The sequence below is a fragment of the Hoplias malabaricus genome, chromosome 4, assembly GCF_029633855.1.
Source record: "Hoplias malabaricus isolate fHopMal1 chromosome 4, fHopMal1.hap1, whole genome shotgun sequence".
In the NCBI taxonomy this organism is placed as follows: Eukaryota; Metazoa; Chordata; class Actinopteri; order Characiformes; family Erythrinidae; genus Hoplias; species Hoplias malabaricus.
The window spans coordinates 32,039,446-32,063,578 of NC_089803.1; the positions used below are offsets into that span (position 1 = coordinate 32,039,446).

Below are 24,133 nucleotides of genomic sequence, written 5' to 3' on the forward strand. Positions count from 1 at the left end.
ACACACCCTTCGCAATGAACAAAATGTGCTTTTTCTGCAAAGTTTAGTGCATTGTTTCTGTAAAAAGACAGACAAGCAGATAGACTGTTGCACTTCCCCATCTGAGACTCTCCAATTACTGCACTGGACCAGCATTCATTTGAGAGTGCAAGACAATGCAAAACAAACACAATGAACACTGAGAAATAAGTGTACTGAGTAAATATGTCAGAACCAGAAACAGAGAACAGCAAGCAGCAAACAAAAATGTTGAAAAAAGAAGCTCTCGTTAACTTACTCCTCACTTCTAGGCTGTGGCTCATTCTCATTTAAAAGAGAAGGGACTGAAACCAGTCATTCTTAACAGGGCTGTTTAAACAGAGGGAGTTTGGTGCTGTGGTGATTGATACCTGTAGTATTTTAACCACATTAGGAAAATGGGTAAAATATGCCCCACTGAACTAAAGACTAATAATTGTATTATTGTTAATCCCCCAAATAAGTTAAGCATAAGGGAAATAAAATATGTGCAAGTCACTGACCAGAGATCAAGGAATTCAGTTCTATGTCTGTGGGTTGGAGTTGGCAAGCCTCTAAATCACCTCATGATAACCCATGTCCACTGCCACTGTCTGCACACTGACAAGACTCCCCCGCTGACCCTTAATGGCTGTGACAACAGAGCACAAAAGCTGGCTGATTCAGGCTCCTCTATATGGGAAGATAATACCCTCCGGCGAGTGCTATTTTAGCTGTAAATAACACTAATAAAGCCAGTTTGTTCCTCAGACTCTCCACAGAACTTAGCCTGCAGGTAAACCTACACAGTGGTCATGTTTGCTGGGACTGGGGTCATGAGATATAGCTTGGGAAATTTCATTATAGTCTTACCAGAAGGCATAATGCTAACAAATGCAGAGTAAGCAAATACAGAGTCAGTTTCCATTATTTATTTATTTTTTCCTGTGATTTTAGCAAACTGATGATTATAAGCAGATATGTTAAAATAGGAAAATAACCAAACTGTTCTAGGGAACACACCCTGGAGGTTGCGCCAGTCCTTCACAGGGAAACAGACACTCACAGGCACTTTTTGAGTCAAGTAAATAAATAAATTAAATAAAATTAAATAAATAAATACATAAATAAAGGAAAAGGGAACAGTGTATGTTAAATATGTAACAATGGACTTAATTATTATTGTCACTATATATGCAATTATATTGTCTCTGTATATGCCATAAAATCCTTAGTACTGAAGCCATCATATAATAAAAAACTGCAAATGTATTAATAAATAAATAAGATAAAGGTTTGCAGTATATTTGCATAACAGATATCACATTAGCTAGATATAAAAAATGTAACTTCACAAAAAGCACTACCAGATTATTTTTAAATCCAAAATGCGAAGAAATTTTACATTTTAAGGAGATTTTAAAGTCCTGTAGATTTTTTATTGCATTAATTCCAGTTTAACAAAACTGTAAAATGGAGGTGTGGTTGAGGCAAAATCCTTGTCTTTACACATGAGCAGCTCTTTAATGTCCCCAAAGGCTCATTTACTCATCCATAAATGAGTACAAACACACACACATACCCACCCACACACACACACACACACTGTATGTTTTGGGGGCTTACAGATTGACCACGTTGCTGACAGATGGTCTTTAAAGTGGGGGTTAAAATATATGTTACTGGGTCAGTGTGAAACGAAAACCATGGTCATATCCATAACCCCAGCCCAAATATATCAACGTACAGATTTTATATTATACATAATGAAAAACACTCTTATTTTGACAGTATCAAAGAAAACCACGAACATCAAATCACTATACAAATACTGACTAATATAATAATAATAATAACAGTAATAATAATAATAATAATAATGTAGTACCACAAGCTACAGATTCCTTTCCTTTCCACTCAAGATGCATGCATTCTGTCAAGCACACACAAAAACATTTGTAATCTCCCCTGGATCATCTTTACATGAGTTTAACATCATTTCCAATGCCAAGTTTCTGCTGGAGGGGTAAAACAAAAAACCTAAAATGGGATATGAATAGATAGAACTGCTTTCTCTGGAGTGATGAAGCTCCATCCAGTATATATGGAATGAGTTGGAGAGGTGTTTGTAATCCAGAACCACAGCTGTATCCAAATTGCTGGTCATGTGCATACTGAAAGAAGTCACTGTTGTTCTGTATGAGAATTGCCACCTGCAGTGCTTCTCCCTGTTGGTTTGGTATAAACCTGAACAGGATATTATTCCTACTCACAAAGTGAATCTTGTCCACTTTTCATTTGTCGTTACATCTTTGAGTGATTGTAAAGAATTGTCCACCTCATGTGCCCTAGCTATATCTGCCCAATCCACAGAACGAAGATATCTTACCTCACTAATGTTCTTGTTGCTGAATGCCAGCAAATCCTCACAGTAATGTCAAAACCTATAGTCTAAAGCCTAATTTAAGCCTCTAAAATTAACATCTCGTATAAAGCCTTCTCGGAAAAAATGAAGCAAAGGGGAACACACTCCCTGTTAATGTCTTTATCTTAGGAAAACGTTAAACAAGCATTTAATAAAATATTAAATTAAAAATGTGTCCACAAACTTTTGCCTACAGTGTGTGCATCATCTTTTTGACCCGGCATTATTTGACACTAATCACTGAAGGTGAAACTGAGCCCTTGAGTCATGTATAAATGTATCAGATGCAAAATGCTTTGCACAACCTTCAGTTCTGACATGCTCCGTTCAGTGCTGTTCTTATTTGTTTGAAGCTGTCTTTGCCGCAGGCTTTTCCTGAAGGAAGAGCATCAAAGCAAACACCTGTCACAAATAAAACATGCATCACATGAATGCTGTGTTTTTAAGGTTCACACAGCCTGAGAGGGGTAAAAACAGTTCTAGTTACTGTATGTGTACTTGAGTACTTTTTTACTGGAAGTGAATTTGCTTTATTCTAGGTACATTGTAGCCTTTCCCTTTTTAGCTGCTAGTTACTTTGTGTTGAATTGCATTATACTGTGTTGCTTCAAGGGCTGCGCGGTGGCATAACAAGTAGTGTCACTGTAACACAGCTCCAGGGGCCTGGGGTTGTTGGTTTGAAACCTGCTCCTGGTGACTGTCTGTGAGGAGTTTGGTGTGTTCTCCCCATGTCCGCATGGGTTTTTCCTGGTGCTCTGGTTTCCTCCCATGGTCCAAAAACACACATTGGTAGGTGGAAATATATATGTATACATTTAAAAAAGTGATGAATATCAGATACATGAATAGTATATGACTCCAACATATACATTTGATTAGCAGGAACAGTACACATACCATATGTAAATGTCAGTTTTAATACAAATATTTAATAGTGTGTGACACGATGATTTACGTCTGTTGCTGCCACAGTGTTCCATGGTCCTGGGTTTGATCCTCGCCTCAGGTTACTGTGTGTGAGGAGTTTGTTTTAGGTAATGCTAGGCCATGACTTCACAACACTGTCCACGTGTGTGTTCCAAATGTAATCGATTACAACTTAATGTAACTGCATTCAGCAAATAATAATAATAAAAATGATTTGTTTCTAAATATGTCAACTATTGCATATATCAATATGTGACAGCTATAAGGATATTAAGGAAATACACATACTGATATATATGCTATATATTTGAAATATATATGCTGCCATAGGGAAGCTTGGTTATGAAACAGGGTTGTGTCGCTCCCACAGAGCTCCAGGGTACTGGGATTCTGGGTTTAATTTCCAGATTGTGTTACAGTCCATGAGGTGTGTTCTCTTCATGTTGGCGTGAATGTTCCCGTTTCCTCATGAAGTCCAATAACCTGTTTGTAAATGGACTGACTATGTGAAATTTTCTGCATTACTGAGTGAGTGAAGCCCTGTGAATGTTGTATGGACCGGTGCCCTGTCCAGGTTGTTTCCTGCCTTGCTCCCAGTGATTCTGAATAGGCCCTGCGCTCAATGCATTGCTCATGAAGCACTTGTATGTATGAATATTGCGCATATTACCATATATCAGCTCTCTGGGTGGTAACAAGTAAATTAAGTAGTTTTATTTATGTCAAAATCAGCATAAAAATATGCTGATAATTGCTGGATGAACTAAGACGTCTTTATATATTATTGTACTTGAGCCTATATTTCAGTTAAGTAATAGGATAGAGGTATTTTGAGTGATTTTTCAATAATTCTTATTGTATACAAAATGAAAGCTCTACATTAAAATATATTTTAATCAAAATATCTCCTGTAGAGATTGTATGAAGATTCTTGCTTTTTGCTGAGCACTTTTACATGCTTGTGTGGGTTTATAGACTCACTGTAACAGTCCATGTGGGTCTTTTCTTTAGTAAAGCTGTCTTTTGTGTGTCCAGTGGCTAGCCCCACCACATAGAACACTCCGCCTGTCACACACAGTCACTAGGCCGCCTTTTGTTCAGATTCATGCTAATGTGGCATTTTTGTGTCTGTTTAACTGTAAATCAACACCCAGTTTAGTGCCCTATACAGTCACGGTATGACAAAAATGTCAAGCTTGCATTTCATTACAGATAAAAACGGATGTGGTTGTGGGCTTTCTTGTCTTTTCACCTCACTGGTTTAGCTTAATCTTTCCAAAGCCAGCTTATCTGACCAGACCTGACCTTTAAACATGACCTTCTTATGTTCTTCACACCATGTTTGCAAATCAAGCCACATTATACATCACAAAGTGTTCTACAATTTATACCTCTCAGCTCTGTTCTGTTAATATATAGAATGTGGAACTGGTTTAGCAATCGGGGTTACAGAATCAGAAACATGCAGTACTGTCATAAATTTACCAAAACAGGGAAGACCAATCTTGCCTGAAAGGACAAATGTGACTTCGGATTTTCAACCAATCAACTGTTAGCACATTACAATAGAACAAAGACCAAGGAAATCATGGTTATGGATAGAATGAAATAATACATAAAGCAAGAAGGATACTTTGCTGCCATCTACTGTCAAAATAAGTATAAACAAACAATATAGTCATGACTTGAGCTACCTTGATTTAATCAGTTACACCTGAGCAGAGTGGAGCCTAGCTGAATCATCAGTGTTCATCAACCCTCTTCCTGATGATCTACTCCCACAAAGCTCTAAGATCTCGTGAAGCCAGGTTTGATGACTCCTCCTACCTGAACTCTGTTACCCAAAATGGCAATTTTGTTTGACACTGACTCTCCACTAGTGTCCTCCCTCCTTTTTTGGCTTAAGAATTAACAGCCGATATGCAGAATAAAATGATCAACACACATATATATTTAACAATATATAAATAAACAGCTGCAGCACTTAAGGTGGAATAGAAGAAAAAATGGCAAACTGTTTCTCCAGCTTGTAAATTGCATCACCTTAAATGATGCAGTAGTTTTGTCCAGGCGCCTGTAACTGCTTCACTGTTTAAAGGGTAACAAAACATCAAAATATATTAATCGCAGAAGCATTTAATGTAGAATTGAAAACTCAATTTAGCACATGGAATAACCACGTCATTTTTTAATGTGGAACGGAATAGTAAGGAATTTTAGAGTGTAATGGTGTGTTTGGGGAAGTTTACACGAGTAGTAGACAGTATAAAACATCATTCACATTTCACTTTTGTGCAAAAAAAGTTTGGTTCATGATACTGTGGCTTTCCGAGGCTTTTAAGGTCGTGGAGAGCAGCTGCGTAGTGCACGCTCCCTCTGAATATATTACCGCAGCTATGTGACTAATATTTATTAACAATCATACCTCAAGAAGAACAGTCACAGGTTTACATCACTGCTGTTCCTGCAGCTCAGTCTCGTGGAGACATTTTTTCCCACCTTTCATTTCCTGAAGGAAAGTTTCGCTTCATCTGGTGATATACTAACTTGACACGAGGGGCCCTATACCAGCATGCTTAGTGAGAAAGGGCGGCCCAGCTCTGCTGTTGGTGATAAATTTGTGTGTTTTCTGTGTGGGTTTCCTGTATGTTGTTAGGTCGATGTGCTAACAGGTGTCCACAAGTGTGAATAATCAGGAAGCCATGCCCTGTGATCTACTGGCATCCTGTTCCAACATTGTACCCAACCTACCCCAACACTGACCATCTGGGCAGCACTGTAGCGCATTAAGCAGAGTCACTGCTACACAGGACCTTGTTCCTGCGGTTGTGATATGGAGGAATATCCTCACCTCAGGGCTGTGTGGGTTTACTACAGGTGCTCCGGATTCCTCCCACAGTCCAGAAACACACGTAGGTTTGTGGAATGTGTGAAATTGTGCAAAGATTTGTGTGTGAGTGTGCAATGCCCTGTGGGTCATGTGTAAAATCACTGCAGCTTCTTTAGAGGCAGCTTGTTATATTATGTAACCAAATATATTTTTAGGTCCTCCAAACCAGCGCTGCCTTCAGAACCATTTTGTGTAGTGATTTTACTCACAAGCTACCCTGTGACGGACTGGCCTTCGGTGTAGTGTGTGTTCCTGCCTTGTGCTTAATGATTCTGGGTAGAATCCGGACCTACCATGACCCTGAACAAAATGATGCTATTACAGAAAATAAATGAAGGAAAAAGTTTCACTTATCTCCCAAGATTTCTTCCACACTGTTGCCTCTGCTAATTCAACTTTTTATATATATACAACAGTGTTTTATCTTTGATAGCCGAGGTAACCTGCTTAACACATTGTCTTCAGGTAAATAATAATAATAATAATAATAATAATAATAATAATAATAATAATATATTGAATAAAAATTTAATATTTAAAAATATGCCATAATATGGTTATAGAGCACTTATTTTCTCCCCATAAGTTTAAATAAACAGCAGTGTATACTCTAAAGAGGTTCTGTGCTTACTTTCAAATTTATATAAATTTCAACAGTTGGCTCACAGCTGCATAAAAAGCTGGCTATGTGCACTTTAACTTCGTAATTATTGCTGTATTATCACACTTGACCACAGCTGTCAGATCTATGATATACGTACACTATGTTGACATACACCATGTTTGGTCCACTGTGCAAGAATTTCATATTTAGCCCATTTTATGTCTTCTTATGCCTGACTGCTTATTAGTCTCATGGTGTCATCATTTCACTTGATTAGCTCAAGCAACAGCTAATGAGAGGTGTAGAGGTAATGTTAATAAAACATCTGCTACCTCTACACAGCCTGTGTGGTGCAAATTTGTGGATATTGCACTGGAAATGCATGATTAAATTATCAAATGTTTTTATGAATATTCCAATATAACAGGACCCATAAACCAACAAGATAAAACATTTAAACTGGCTCTATTTATATTTTATAAATTTCAATATAACCCTGTGAAGGACGGGTGTCCCCTCCAGGGTGTGTTCCCGCCTCGCGCCCAGTGATTCCGGGTATGGCTCCGGACCCACAGTGACCCTGAACTGGATAAGCGCTTACAGACAATGAATGAATGAATGAATTTCAGTATAAATATGTTATTGATTATAAGTATTTTTTAATTACACCTTCACATGTTGGGTAAATATTAAAGCAAACATTAGGAAAATAATGCATAGTATCTATAATTACAACAGGACAAACAAGTGCTTAAGAGTGTATTTATCTTAGTGTTTAAAATTATTAACAAACAATTGTAGTCAGTACAACATTCACTATACAGATCACCAAACTGGCCAACAAGAAGTGTGACAAAAGTGACATTTCATTATTTGCAAAACCAGAAAGAGTTGTGTAAAACGAGGCTTCTCTATGTAGCATGCACAGTCAAACCTCTCCTCAAACCACTCAGCGTCCTCTTGGGAAATCTGTCCCTTTACAAACAGCTGCCCTTTGCTGTCCATGTAGATTTGGTACCTGTGAGGAGACAAGTGAAGACAGTATTTTCTGTCCCAGGCCCTCCTCACACACCAGCCATTAGCACGGCATTAAACTTCACTGCACAGCTGTGTGGCAGTTGTCACATTCAAGATGTAAGGATTCATGATTTCCTCCAGGTGGTGCTTTGCAGCTGCACACGAGGCATGTGTTAGAGGAAAACTAACATATCACTATCAAACCTGCAGAGTTCAGTCACTGTAAAAAGATGTAAATAGTCATTCAGTAAGGTTCCATGCGAAATGATCCGTTTTGTTCCCAGAAATTTTTATAGAGCCTCAATAATTTATAGAGCCTAAATAATGCCTCATTAAGTTACACCACAGAAAACTTACATAAACTGATCATGACACACTATACACTGCTTGGTGCCTTAGAGTGAGTTTAGAAAGTAATTCAAGGTAAGCTTGGGTTATAACATGTTTATAGAATCTATTCAAAAACATTGTGGATAGGTATGAAAAAAGGACAAAGTAATACAGAATGCAAAATTATTTTTGTCATTATGTAAATCTTTGTAATGTGCAAATCCAAATGTTTAAGACATACTCACTTTTTAAACTTAACAGAGTTTTAGCTGAAATGGGGAAAGCTTGAATGCAACATCCAACTCCATGTGATTATATTTGCTCCTGTTTTCAACTACTCTATTTTATTTTTTATGTTTATTACAAACAGTCTGCAGTCTACAGTTTACCTCTGCCCAGTTAACATGTTTTAGTGAAATGCAGATTTACAGTGTACTACCCAAAGCCAGCCCTCATACAGCACAGCACTGATTTCCTCTGAGTTCATTAAATTCGTATCTCCCCATGATATGTCACCAGCAGCTCCTAATGCAGCAGCTTTCCCTATGGTGTTAACCTGGTCATACTGATGGAAAACAGAGCCAGTTGGATAATGAGTTATGAAACCATTGCAATTCTGTGGGTATTTTAAACTGCATTAAAACTGCTGTATGTTAAGACAACAGAGCCATGAATAAATGGTTTATGCATATGGGTAGTCTCAGCCACAGATGCTCTGCCAGAGTCAGTCGATGCAAGACGGGTTTCAGCCTTTTACACCAGGGGTCATCCGATATAGCTAAGTTCACAACTGTTTAGTAATGAGTTACGAGTCCAGAACAAGTCTCTCATCCAAACCCAATGCATACTTAATAAATCACCTGTGGTGTGTTTGAGCACTAAAACTGTGCTTGACCTGGGCCATCTGAGCCCACAAATCAATGACACTACCCAAAACACATCACACCGACCTCAGAAAAGTAGTTGAAATCACTGTATTTGAAGCAAGGCCATATATATTCATATACAGGAACAGCAGAGGTGTTGTTGCTGAGCTTGGACACACTCACGGCCTCCTGAATCCTATGATGAACAAAAAGCTTGGCCTGGTTGGATTCCTGCAGCACAAGCTCTCGGTAGATTTATGGGAAAAGGGCAGTGGATTCATTCCAAAGCCAGAGGAGGTCATTATTTCTCAGCTTTTCTATTTCTGGACATTCCCCAGTGTAATACTCCATGTTAGTGTTGTAGTCATAGTTGTAACAGTCAGGGTACAAGTAATAGCCCCAACCACGTGATGGCCTCAAGCTCTTACCAAGTTTTAAAGATTTAAGGAAGTACCTCTTTGCTGCTTCCTGAAATGTCATTACGGCTCAGGCATGTGCTTCTTTATATGACAGAGAAAGATTCTACTCCATGATGGCCTCTATAGACTGCTCCCTGTAGACCTCTTTGCTACCCCGGTTTCGGATCCAGTCCAGTATGGCCAGCCCTGGCTGATCTTCTGGAATGTAAAAGATGATGTTCTTTTCAGCCAGTTGCTGATGTTTCTGGAAGTCAATCATCTGTGGAAGTCCATCATTGTAGTGCTTTCCACTTTTCTTTATCTATGTAAGGAAAGATGCTGAAGTGGTCAAAATGGAGAGGGAAACACTGATTAGTAGCGGTCCTCCAGGTGCTGCTCATCATTTGGAAATAGCTTCAAGGTTAATGCCAAAGTGACTCTTGCAGAGTTCTGAGGGTGCTTTCCACAAGAACAGGAAGGGAAAGCCTGGGATCAAAGGTGAAGCAGTGGTTGCTGCAGTAATGGACAACCATGGACATCAGTAACAGCAGTAAATTAATTACCAACACACCGTCAAAGATGGTCATGTTATGGACATTGCTTTTTATTGGACCTAGAAAGAAAATATAATTTATAAAAAAAAAACAAGGGTTTGAATTATGTACTATTAATCACTGTTAGCTTTAGTAGATAAAATGCTCTTCTTTAGAGAGAATGAAAATGATTAAAACTTCAACTGGAGTAAAATCTACTAGAATAATCTATGTATGTATGTACCAATCTCCAATAACAATAGCCCCACCTCCTTGTTAATACATTCACTGTGGGTTCTCTCAGCTGCACTGACCATGCAGGTTTATTTTGTAGTTCTACACTTACAGGCTATAATCCATTTGTTTGCCCTGTTCTGCTGTGTCTGATCCACACATTCCAACACAACACACACTAACATACCACCACATTATTGTCTTTGTAGTGCTGAGAATGACCCACTAACCAAATTTTTTCTGTGGTGTTCCTGTAGGGGCCCTGAACATGGGCATGGGTTTTTTCACTCACTGTCCATTCTCACAGCTAAACTGACCACACACGAGTACTGTGTAGTTCTATAATTACAGACTAGAGTCCATCTGTCACTATGCATACTTGGTTTGCCCCCTTTCACCCTGTTCTTGAATGATCAGGATCCCCACAGGACCACCACAGAGCAGGTATAATTTGGGTAGTGGATTATTCTCAGTCCTGCAGTGACAATGGTGCAGTGGTGATGTGCTGGTGTGAGTGGATCAGTCACAGCAGTGCTGCAGGAGTTTTTAAAGCCCTCATTGTCACTGCTGGGCTCAGAATAGTCCACCAACCAAAAATGCATCCTGTGTCCACTGATGAAGGTCTAGAGGATGACCAACACAAACTGCAGCAACACATGAGCTATTGTCTCTGACCTACACAGTGCCCCTGTATGCTTTTTTTTTCTTTACCTATCAAGAAAACAGAAGTTCAGAAGTAATAGTTTAAATGTATTATTGTTTAATTATTAACCTCCTCATAAAGTTTAATTATGACATCAGGTGATAAATCTGTACCATCAGCAGGTTTATATGTAAACTATACACATCTATTAAAACAATGATCACCAAACCCTACCCCAGGACCTCCACGGAATCCAGTTCTATCTTTTATCTGGCACACATTCTCCAACTAATTAAAGTCTTCAGAAATCCTTTATTGTTTTTGTTTTTTTGTAAAGTAAACCCCTTTTTTGGATCATTTATTAATTAAAGTGAGGGGAGTTTGAGGAAGAAATTATTTGGCATAAGGTTAATGTACCAAAACCAGAAGCCAAAATCCATATTGTATTCATGTTGTAGAAAACATAAAGAAGTAAATAGTAAATGAATTATATATTCTCTTCAGTTTATGGTGTGGAGGATGTGAAAGGACAGAGGTTAATGATCAAACTGGTAATAAAACAGATAAGTAATAAGAAATAGGGAACGAAACTGAGAAACCAGCTTTTTTGTGTTTTTTGTAATGTATTTTTCTTCAGGTGGAAATAATTTGGACCATTTACATGGTGAGAGGCACCAGCAAGCATGGGGATATAAGTCCCCAGGTGGCAGGATGTTTGCTGGGGAACTTCAGTGTTCATGTTTGTAATGTTTCCACCTGGAGTAATTGAGAGGAATGGCCTGCCTGATCTGAACCCGTGTGGTGTGATGTTATTGAACTTCTGTGCTAGTCATGGATTGTCCATAAGGAATATCATGCCGAAACTCAATGTTGCTCATAACGCTCAATGTAATTGGCAACAGAGAAGCTTGGGCCAAAGATCAGTGATCGACTTTGTAGTCATCTTCTGAATTGAAGCTGTATGTTCTGGACTCTTGGGAAATAAGAATGCCCATTGGATTTTGAATTGGATTCAGCAGAAAAGAAGATGAAGATGTCAGAGAGCAGTGCACTGATAGAAAGTTTATTCACCTCTGTAAAAGTCTTCCTGTTGTTTGTGCTTGATTTTTAAGATTTTAAGAGGGTTCCATACACACACACACACACACACACACACACATATATATATATATATATATATATATATATATATATATATATATATATATATATATATATTTAAGATTAACCAGGTTATTCTAGTCATTTGGTCTGTCAGAGTAGAATGGAGACCATTTTGTATGTTTAAAAAAATTCTCATTGTCCCCAGGGGGAATAATTTAATATTTAAAACCACCAAATATCTGATCAAATTATATTTCAAAAATACTCAAATGTATTCATACATTTTAATATGTTTTGTTTTATACAATTTTATTGTCTGGCAGGAAAGTGTTATGCAACAAAAAACAGTTTGATACAGGTTCTATCTCTCACAAATCATCCATATTTTTTTTTTCATCAGATTCAGATTAGGTGATTGGCAAGGCCATGAATTTATGTTCAGGCTCGTGTTGTAGATATGTCCATCTTCTTGCTTAGGTTTGCTTTCTTGGCTGATAAGGTTAAACCATCCTCTAACATGGTGCATTGATGTCTTCATCAATGATTGCAAGGCTCCAATATTATTTACATTATAATTCCATATCATGTTGGTCTGAATTAAAAAATTGAAGTTCCTTTGTGTTTGTATGTGATGTCTAAATGTGTTGTTGCTGCATTTTTAATGAAGTGTTCTAAGATCACCACATGGAAATAACAATTTTGTTCAATGAGGTGCATCAGTGACTCTGTGGACTTCTTTAATGCTACCTTAATGATGTATTCTTAGCATTAAATATTATAAAATAATTAAATATAAATTAAATCTTGAAGTGTGATTTTTTAAAGCTTTTCCATTGGTCTACTGATTTCTTTTTTTTTTTTTTAATTATTACTTATTTTCTATGAAGTTTAAAATAACGCAAACAGTGAAAAAGCAAATTATGCTTTCCAGCATAAACGTAGTTGTGTTACAGTAAGACATTCCAAAACATTTGGAACACTTAATGATCATATTTTAATAACTACTGGAGTCTTGGGAGGTGAAATGGACAGGTTGGCAAAACACTTTTTTCCCACATAACACTGACAGGTAAACTTTTCTGCAAACACCTTAAGGTCACTTTGAGAAGGCACACCAACAGCCAGGTATTTTCCCTTCCACTCCTGAATATGGAAGTGATCTGAGCTAAGATAGAGGTAATCATCTGAGTTAGGATTCTTGCGGACACACCGTCCTTTGCCCTGGCACAGAGTATTACTGCAGAGTTTAGTTGCTGCAGTTACATTGGCAATATAAGGGTTAAGTGTTGATCTCAGGTAGTCAGCCAGCAATTCACATGAAGCCTGCAGAGGTAAAGAGAGACACAAAAACAGCCAATGACAACAACAACAATGATGCAAGAGTTTCCTATTTTCTTTCCTCTGTATTTGAAATATTTTTGACAACAGAGAGCAATTTTAAGTTTCCAAAGGCAAATCAGCACACTTGGATGCTCAAACAGCTTTTTATTTTTACTTCTTAACCGTTCAAAATATTTTTTGTATAATTATAGATATATATAAAACTTTGTGATGACAGGATAATTTGTCTCAAGTTTTCAGGAATTGAAAAATTCTCTTGTGGAGAACCTTGAGAATTAAGTGAAAACTAGAAAGCCACTTTGGCACTCAACCTCAAATTGAAAGAAATGCAGGAACTTCCAAAAAATGACCAACTAGTCATTGATGTGTGGAAGACGCTACGAGAGAGTTACTGTAACATGCATTTGGTGAAATGCATTTGGAGAAGTGTATGTTTTGTGTCAACTTTCCTCTGTGGACAATTATGTTATAGTTGTTAGTTTCTTCTGTCTCCACACTGTAAAAAGTGGGACTGGGTAAATTAATATTTAGTTAAAAACTAATAGTAACTTGCACTTAATAAAAAGACTTCATGTAGTTTGAAATAAAATTGAGCTAAATTCAACAAATTTGAACAAAGTATTAATTGCAATTTACTCAGTTTTGGCTAAATAAAATTAGCTGGGATATGTTGAATAGAATTTATTCATATTTTATGAGTAACACCAAAGATCCAGAAAATGTAATAGATTTTACTCATTGGGAGGTCTTTAATTTTAATCACACACTTCCGCCCAACGCATTTTGAAACTCGTGGACACCAGCATTGTTGGGTTCTGAACGTCCCCGGACTTCCCAAAGTGAACAGCTTTTAAATTATTAACAGCAAAAAAAAGTTTTTATCTAAAATTGTGTATTTTGTTTGAGGCGCTCTTAAATGTGGGGACACGCAGTTCTAAGCTCCGCATTTTTTAAGGTGGATCGGTGTGTTTGAAGGGGGGGGGGGGGGCGACAGTAGTTTGTATGTGGATGAAGTTTAACTTGTCTGTAAGTTTTTAATTCACTGACTGAATTACCAGAGACACTCATTTGTAACTCGAGGTGTTTAGTTTGTAGCACTGTCGCTAATGCAGTTAGCCGTCTCCGGAGTGTGGAGGCATTTCCACCTTAAGAGATCCCAAACCGCAAAACCATGGAGCAGGAATAGAGTAATCCTCGTTTCTGTTCGTTGTTTTCAACGTTTGGAGTTCTTTTCTCTGTCTAAAACAACACCAGACGCCTCTGCTATGAGCAGGGAGAGAGAGGCCTAGCGGGGAACTGAGGCGGTTTATTTACAAACACTGGTGCTTCGTAAAGACCGGTTTCGAGCACAGACTGGAGAGTTAGCTGATGGTGAGGAACAACGTTTGATTAAAAAACAAAGTGTTTTTGTGATTACAATCCTGAATTACGGTTTTAAGAAGCTGATGTTGTGCTTTCTGTAGTTTGCATGTCGTTTCATGTGTCTGTTGACGGTATAATGAAGCCATGACACGACGCTCAGTCTCTGTGAGAGTCTACTTTCAAACGGTCATTGCAGCACTAGCGCACTCTCACTTCACACACAGAGCTGCGTTTGAACAGAGTTCAGCGAATTAGAGCACACCACGAAATCAGAGGCAATGATTTGTCTGTTTACTAAACATTTAACAGTTTATGTATTATGTTAGCATTCCATACTCAATATATCAGCATGCATGTTTTCATAATATTGTGTAGGAACACCTATTTGTTTTTATTTTTAATCTCTTTGTTTTTCTGCTAAGTTTTTTTTAAATCTATTTCCCAATCGCATTTTCTCTTTTCGCGCCATATACCCGATGGTTTCTGTTAAAGTAGACCATTCAGATCACTCTGACACTTTTACTGCTGTGTTATTTCTGTGTCAGAAATGTGTTATATTCACTGTTTATTTGCACTAATTTGTGTTTCGGGTTTTTGTAGCGTTCGAAAACCGGCTGTAGCTGATATGGCTCGTAGTTTACTTTTTTGCTGTGAATCTGATCCTAAAACTAAATTCGAGCGTGACTTGAGGGCACTACTATAAACAATATAATTAGTACTTATTAAAAGCAAGAAAAATTCCAATTCCAATCGTTTCTATACAATTTCATGACCTGTGTTTGCTCACTGTCTACAGTCTGGTTTAAATTATTTAACTAAAGCAAGGTTATGTCTGTTTATATTTTATGTACATAATGAATTTGAAATACAAGATATCATATTTTGTTAACAATTATACCCAGTCAATCTAATTAGGACTCAGGATGCACCTGAAAATAGATGAATAGAAAAGACCAACACTAAAACATTACACTTGCTTATGAAGTTAAAGCTAATATTCATCTACGTGCAGGTGCCTGCTGAATCCTAATTAAACTGATCTGGTGTAAGATGAGTGCAGTGTCAAAACATTGTTGAGATTTAAATGCACCAACAAATATGACCTTGCATCACATCCCCAAAAAATATTCTGCCTGTGATCCTTGATGTAGTTGTATCAATTTTAAATGTTTGTATGAATAAATGTTTCAAGAGATGAATAAATGTTTACCTGGTATTATTTTTATGCACACTGACCTGTTGACTCGAACATGGCACAAAAAGGACAAATTAAGTAGATTTAATATAAAAAAATTATGGCAACAAAGTGACACGTGATATTGAATAGAAGCTTTCTCCAGAATCCTAGTACATGCTACTCAATTTTTGCCAGATATATAGTAAATATTAATTAAGTTTTCTCAGATAAATAGTCCTTTCCTTGTGAAATTAAGTTGTATTTACTCAATATTTTTGAGCTATATTAATTCATATTTAGGCATGTTATTACTAAATCCAACACATTTTAACTGTGCATTTTATTAACATTTACATAATCATCTTGCTTAAATTTAGTTAATTTATTCAATGAATGTTACTTAAAAGTTGGAAAATTAGAATCTACTCATTAATATTAAGTGTCACTTTGTTGCCATCATTTTTTTAAGTAACTAATGGGTCACATTTTTTACAGTGCATGTTCTTAATGTTCTAAGGCTCTCTCACTCATTCACACGTTGGAGCACTCTTTGTTGCTCCCTTTCTTCCTGTATTATTATTATTTTTTTCCCGTATATTTTTGTGTTCCTCTGTCTCCATTATCCTTGTCTTCATTTAGTTTCTACTTCTGATACTAGTTATCTCTTCTGTCTCAGATGTTGCTCGTTTCAGTCTGGGTTTCAGTCACCATTTGTTCCTATTATTTCTGTTGTTCTCTGTCTTGGTTTGCCTTTAGGTTGTAGTTAATATGTTTATTGTCCTGCCTTTGTTTTCATTTTTACTCGTATTTTTAGCAGAGCCGCTTATCTAGTTCAGGGTCACGGTGGGTCCTGAGTCTACCTGGAATCATTGGGCGCAAGGCGGAAAAACACACTCTGGAGTGGGCGCCAGTCCTTCACAGGACAACACACACACACACATTCACTCACACAGTCACAGCTACGGACACTTTTGAGTGGGAGGAAACCGGAGCACCTGGAGGAAACCCACACGGACAAAGCGAGAACACCCCAAACACCTCATAGACAGTCACCTGGAGCAGGACTATTTCTAGCATCACTTGTTCAATTGTAGCCATCAAAATATTATTTAAAAAAATTCTTCCACATTTATTTTTATCTACTAATATGTTACAATGGCTTTTAGGGTCACAACATTGGAAAACAAAATCAGATTTGCAAAAAAAAAAAAGTCAGAATATATTCTGAAAGATTCAGAGATTATAGTCGGAATAATTCTGACATTAAAGTTGAAACAGAATAATTAGAGAATCACTGTCTGGAATTTGACATTTATCTAGATATTTAAATTGACATTAAACTAAAAAAATGTAATTTGGCCTCACTTAGTATTCTGTCAGCTGCATTCTGATTGGCTATCTGCCTCCTACATGTCATGCCAAAATATCAGATTTGTGATTGGTCCTTTTGCGTGTCAATTAAATCCTGGGTTCTCGGCCACGTTGAGTAGTGAAAGGTTCAGAAAATTAATATCTGCCGCCACCTGCTAGTCAAAGCTGGTATAACATGCTAAATTGTAGCTATTTAAAAATTATTTTTTGATACACCAACCTCTCTTTTTTATTTTATCATGCCCCTGATGGCTTCCATAGGTTAAACTACCGAAGCAGAAGAAAATGATGCTTTTTAATGGCCATGTCCAGACCTTAATTTAGCAGAAATATAATGAAAATGTGTTAAATTAGATTATGTTTGCTGAAAATTATGGGATAACGTCATTTTTTGGTGTGTTGACAACTTTAGTGTACACCTAAGTGATGTTTACAACATGTCAAATGATAATTATTTGATAGGCCAGTACCTTGTTGTTGTAATTAGCACTTGCACCCCAGAGAACCGCTCCTGATGCTCCTAAAGCTGCACTCTCCCCAATAGACCGAACTAGATCTGCCTGAAGAGAAGTAGATCAAACGAGATCAAAATGAAGAAAATTAGAAGTTAGAGAATAAAAGGTAGGCATATGGCAAATTTCATTGCCATTCTCTCATGTGCATTGTCTTAATGCTTAAAGCTACAAACTCACCTCACTCAGGTACACATCGTTCTGGTCTCTGAAGAGAGGTTGCAGATAGACGTAAATTGGGGCAGTGTAGGGTTGCTTTGGGAGAGCAGACACCCTCAAGGCTTCCTTTACCACACCCCTGACAAAGAGAGCTACTTTACGACTTTGCTTCAGAGAAACCGGCAAGTATGCCGAAGGGAACAAAGCTGTGCTGGACTCCCAAAGCCAAAGAAGTTCATTGTTACGAGTTTTCTCTACATCTGGACACTCTCCTGTGTATCCTGGGTCATTCCAGTTGTAATTGTAGCAGTTTGGAAACAGGTAGTAGCCCCAGAGATAGTTTGGTCGTTTCCTGATTCCCAGCTCCATTGTTTCTTCCATATACGACCTGGCTGCTTTCTCAAACTGCTCCTTAGCAACGGTAGCAGCCATATGAGGGGACAGAGATGCGTCTCGTGCTTCGGCATACTGAATGGATAGCTTCCGGTAGATATCTTTTGATTCCCAATTCCTTTCCCACAATGGACGCCAAGCTTCCCAGTCAATTACAGCCAAGCCACGGCTGACGCCAGGAATATACTGGGCAATATCACTATTAGCTTTCTTAAGGCTGGCTGACAAGTTTCCCTTCTGAGGAATACCACCATTATACTGCTTTCCAGTTGTGGGATTTGTGTATGGATACAGACCGAGCCTGTTGGAGTAGAAGAGGGAAAGGAACTGATCAGGTTCACTGGCTGGTGTGGTCACTGCTTGGAAAGCTGAAAAGTCTAAAGGTATTTGGTGGTTCTCGCACACATGGGTGGGTGCATTCCATATGACTGCAAAAGGTGTGCCCTCGATGAGAGGAGAAGCCGTGCTGGGCAGAGAGGTTACAGGTGCAGCAGTGAAGTAGCAGTGCAGATACAAACTTAAGATCAAGTGCAAAGGAGATCCTCGCCACGGCTCTCGGGAACGACACATTGTTGCACCCTGGATGTAGTGCACAACAACAAATTCAAAGTATGCTGTTAAGTACACATCACCAAATTACACAGACTCTCAAGACATATACAAAATAGTAATTATAATAAATCAGCAAAGGTTCATAGGTCCTGTTGTAGCCAAACTTATTTGTAGTTTTATATATATATATATATTACTAATATATTGTACACAACCATGCAAGCCAATATATGTTTAATCATTCCTTACCTACTGCTTTAGACTACTTTAAAGCATGAATCACCGCATTATATATAATTCAGTACCACCTTATCAACAGTTGTTTTATTTATTTTTTAAGATAATGTCATGGTCATTATTTAAATCTTTTTATAAGATTTTAAAAGCTTGGCAAGGATGTGTATGTTGAATTTACTTTTAAACATGTACTTTGTATTTAGCGATTAGCAGTTAACAACAACGCAAATTTGTAGATTCTGCATTTTCAAGTGGATTTGGCTTCACATTATCACATTATGTGCCTATCTACTTAATAAAGTTGCTGGCTGTATTAGTATGACCTTCAATTTAATTATTCGTACTGTGGTAGGACATGGACATGTGGTGCTTTTCTTGGAACCCCCTCCCCCCAGGGGAAACAAAACTGCTGACAAACGTTAATTGACATCCAACATGTTTTATTCCATAAACAGTTTAAATAATACTGTCATTTGATTTTTTAAATAATTAAACTATGATAAGGGGTGGCACAGTGGTGCAGCAGGTAGTGTCGCAGTCACACAGCTCCAGGGACCTGGAGGTTGTGGGTTCTAGTCCCGCTCGAGTGAGCGGTTTGGTGTGTTCTCCTCATGTCCCCATGGGTTTCCTCCCACAGTCCAAAAACACATGTTGGTAGGTGTATTGGTGACATTTGCCCTGCAAATGTTCAAGGGGTCCCAAGCCTCAAAATATTTATTTTTGCCCGTGGAATTAGAGCTGATGTGTCTTCCTGAAATTCTCCAGTTTTGTCTCATTTGTCCAAAAACATTGTCTCAGTAGATTCTGGCTAATAAATATCCTTTTTAGCAAATTTCAGTCATCTTTTTTATTAATTAATTAATCAATCAATTTTCCAGCATTGGAGCTCTCCTTGGTTTTCGTACGCGGAGCCCACTTTTAATCAGTAAGATACACTGATGTACCTTGACCTTAGAATTTACCTTGTATCTCTTTGAAAATCTGTCTTGGCTTTTTTTCTAGCATTTTGGCTCAAACTAGGTCCATGTCACCAGAGCCAGAGTGAATTATGTGGGTCTTGTGGGGGACCTGAAATTGTTGAACAGCCATTGTTGAAGGGGTGGGGAGTGGGTGTTTTTTTCCCATAAATTTCTAGTTAAGGGTCTGTTTTTAAATAACTGACAAGACTGTTTAAGTCAAGAATTTAAGAACTGAATTTCTCTTTGCACGTTTGTTTGTGACAGTTGCAAATTTTCCCCTGTTAAGGACCAGGGAAAGACCTGGCTGCAGCCCTAGTCATCTCCAGGGGTACTTTAAATTGGCTGTGGTTGAGTTGATAATTGAAATTTATACTTGTTCTTGGCTCTAAAGGCCAAGTGCATTGCAGCAGGGGATTGTCTACGAGTGGGCGGGAATCATCTGCCCATCCAGTGAAAACAACCATATGGATGCTTAAATTTCATTTTGTCATCTTTGTTCTCCACCTCACCCCGCTTTTCCGTCATTATTGTTGTCATCATCACTCCCCTACTGCTTCTATAAACTAAACTACTCCCATGTTAATATGATCTAATAATAAATAGGAACATTTGTGTTGTTTGCCAACCTGATGAGGTTTCATACTTCTGATGTGCAGATGTTTATTTCTGTTCATTTTAACATGCTAATTCTCTTTATTTTTAGTACTGTGGAACCCCAGCCAGGACGTGTAGGGAGACACACTCATCCAGGTAGAGTTAGAATCTAGTGCTCAAAGTTCATCATAAATTTACATGTTAAGTTATTTGCTGTTTTTAACAAAACAAAATAAGGCAGTATATTTCCCTACAAACTAAACACCTGATGAATAACCTACCTTTGTGAAAGTCAAGTTTATACACAAACATAACCTTGCAAATGTCAAAAAATAAGCTATCAAACCATGCTTTCTTATCAACTTCTTTGAACTGGTCTGTTATCACAAACTCACTCACACTGCTACAGAGCCCTGGAAAGTTCAAGAGTTTTATTTTTGAAGTGGAATAAAAGAGCCATGGCCAAATATAATCTCTCAGGAAAAAAACCTACAAATCTGTCACTGGGGTGGTAGAGAGATCACTTAGGGGAAAAAGGAACGGAAAGGCTTGTTATGCTTTACATGTCTTCAGTTTATGTGGAAATTTGTGCCCTTCAGTAAAAGAGCCTCCTGAGATCCTAGTAAACCCGCAAGAAGAAAAACCTACCCTGATTTGTGTGAAGCAGTCAATTGAGCCAAGCGCTACCAATTATTAATACTTTCTGCAATTTTTTATAAGATAACAGTAATGAGTTTAAATATTTTTACAATGTTACTGGATAGATATGTGTGTGTGTGTGGGGGGGGGGGTGTTACTGTGTGGTGTTAACAGATGTAGAATTCTGATCTTCTTTATATATAAATAATTGCTATATGTAATTTTGAAATGGATGTCAAGTTTACAGGGGCGGCACGGTGGTGCAGCATGTAGTGTCGCAGTCACACAGCTCCAGGGACCTGGAGGTTGTGGATTCGATTCCCGCTCCAGGTGACTGTCTATGAGGAGTTGGTGTGTTCTCCCCGTGTCCGCGTGGGTTTCCTCCGGGTGCTCCGGTTTCCTCCCACAGTCCAAACACACGTTGGTAGGTGGATTGGTGACTCCAAAGTGTCTGTAGGTGTGAATGTGTGTGTGTGTCTGTGTTGCCTTGTGAAGGACTGGCACCCCCTCCAGGCTGTGTTCCTGCCTTGCGCCCAATGATTCCAGGTAGGCTCTGGACCCACCGTGACCCTGAATTGGATAAGGGTTACAGATAATGAATGAATGGATGTCAAGTTTACAGACTTTCCAGTAAGGCATTTTAGTGTGTCCTCAGGATGTCATGAGAATGAACTTCAATAAGTGTTTCTCCACTCCACCTCAGGCTTCACTAACCAATCCATGCTCTATTTTGCTCTTTTGCAGCTTCCAGTATACATAAACCAAGCCATTAGGAAAAGAATATCAGGTATAGACTTAACAGGACACCACGTAAGGTGTTAATGTTAAATATTTTATATTCTGGAAGACTATTCCTGGGTTTATATTTGTTTATTATTATATTATTTTACATATAAATATTATACATTTAGTATTATTTTACATAAACTATTAATTATTTATTAATTTTGTTTTTCTTCAGTGTGAGGTTCCTCTATGGAATTGATTTCATCTCTTTATTTCTTTTCTCTAATCTTCCTTGCTAATTGAAACATACTTTTGAAGCCTTACGAGAGTCTGTGATCAGGAATTGTTTTTAGAGTATTATGCAAAACAGTTTACTTAGGCTATATATTGCAGAATTTAGTAAATGAATGGTTAATGTTTGGCAAGTTTCAATACTTTTCTCTAATGTGCATTGGCTTATTAGTGTCTAACATGTAGAAATGTGCTATCAAGTTAGTTCATCAGAAGTCAAATAACATCCGAACAGGCACCATAAAATATAGGTTTGAGTTTGGTGAAATGGTATTGCCATGTTTTTAGCTTGGTATACCATTAATAGACAATTACAAAATTAATATAGGTGCCTGAATTTGGAAATAGTTACTTAATCAGCCACAAATGAATGAATGAATATCCTATCGTCATCATATCAATCATATCATAAATATAATACTTACAGTTTTTTTTATCTAGATGAAGTAATAATGATCTGAGACCACAGAGTGCCATTTGCAAGCTCATCATGAAGTCAAAATAATCTGAACGGTAATCAGCGATTTCTTAAACTTGTCACCAGTAGAACCTGTTGGTCTTGTTTCTTTGTCTTTGTTGACAGAACTGTCTTTAGTGTGTTCACATTAAGAGATAAATCTTATACACAATTGACACAGACCTGGATATCTTTAAAAAACAGTGTTTTTCCTTCCTCCATTTGTAAAAATATCATCATCCAGACAAATACAAAAATGGTGGCATTGTTATGCCAGTACAGTGGGGGGCCATAGCACCACTTAAAGAGAGAGAACAACACCCAAACTACAAAGCAGTTTTCTCCCTATTCTCCCTAATTACGGCATTATGCAAGTCATGAAATTACAGAATCTAGATCTTAATAGTACATTAAATATATCTTATACAACATAATTTATTTGTATTTGTATGTGGGAATCTGATATCTAGTGCTATCTGCATGTATACATTGTAGTTTAATGACTAATGTAATTCACTACATAGGGAATGAGAAGCGATATGAGTTTCTGCCAGACAAAGCTTTTTCAGAAAGCTCAATTTTTCTTGTAGACACAAGAACACTGGCATTTGAAAAAAAATGTCCACCTTGCAAAACATCTTTTGAAAACCTCTGTTTTAGGTGACCTAATATTCTGTTTTCTTGTAGACAGAAGGCCAAAAGCACATTTACATTATTAAAAATATTTGGATCTGTGTGGACGGGGTTTGAGGGACACCTTTATGTATCCTAAGGGAGCAGGGCACAAGGAGAGTCTGGGAGATGGTATGAGGATACTTGCTGGTGGAATGGCCACCTGTAGACCTAGCAGTTATAAACATGCCCATATTTATACCCACAGGTTCTGTCCCCGACAATTGGCACCAAGGGTGGATGACCACTGCTCTGGGTGTGTGTTTACTGCCCTTGTGTTTGTGTACATATGTGAGTGTGCTGGGGGGTGTTTACTGTCCTGGAGGGGTTAAATGAAGAGGTTAGATTTCACTGTACTATTGTTCAATGAGCATAAAATACAATTTCTAGGACTTTGTAGGACTGTAATCCACGTGTTTTTGTGCATACTTTTTTATCCCCATTTAACCTTTTTCTTTAATGGTCAGGACCCCATAGGACCACCACAAAGCAGGTATAATTTGGTGGTGGATCATTCTCAGGGTGGGGTATTGATGGTTAAAACCAATAAGCCAAGACAAAAGCAGGTTTTGTGTAAACTGTAGCCATAGACACTTCTTTCAGAGATGTGTCATTATCTATGCCAATAGACCAACAATCAAAAGAATGCAAGAATAACTACCCCATTGATTTTTTTTCTTTCAATGTCATCGGTTTTCACTGTTTTTAAAGTTAAATTAGACC

The 24,133-nt window shown here is 37.7% G+C and overlaps 1 protein-coding gene, 1 long non-coding RNA gene and 1 pseudogene across 2 annotated transcripts; 1 reads left to right on the plus strand and 2 right to left on the minus strand.

Moving 5' to 3' along the window:
- Window positions 1-572: 572 nt before the first annotated feature.
- On the minus strand, window positions 573-10,520 carry LOC136695007 (hyaluronidase-5-like; annotated as a pseudogene).
- Window positions 10,521-12,288: 1,768 nt separating this feature from the next.
- On the minus strand, window positions 12,289-18,855 carry LOC136694556 (hyaluronidase-5-like). Its single transcript, XM_066668228.1, has 3 exons — window positions 17,912-18,855; window positions 17,690-17,779; window positions 12,289-13,291 (listed from the first exon to the last, which is right to left on the minus strand). Exons 1-3 carry the CDS (start codon window positions 18,851-18,853, stop codon window positions 12,956-12,958), a joined length of 1,368 nt encoding a protein of 455 aa, XP_066524325.1. The 5' UTR covers window positions 18,854-18,855; the 3' UTR covers window positions 12,289-12,955.
- Window positions 18,856-21,536: 2,681 nt separating this feature from the next.
- LOC136694558 (uncharacterized) lies at window positions 21,537-24,062 on the plus strand. Its single transcript, XR_010802216.1, has 4 exons — window positions 21,537-21,688; window positions 22,009-22,051; window positions 22,723-22,794; window positions 23,619-24,062. It is a non-coding gene; the product is annotated as an uncharacterized lncRNA (long non-coding RNA).
- The last annotated feature ends 71 nt before the right edge of the window (window positions 24,063-24,133 follow it).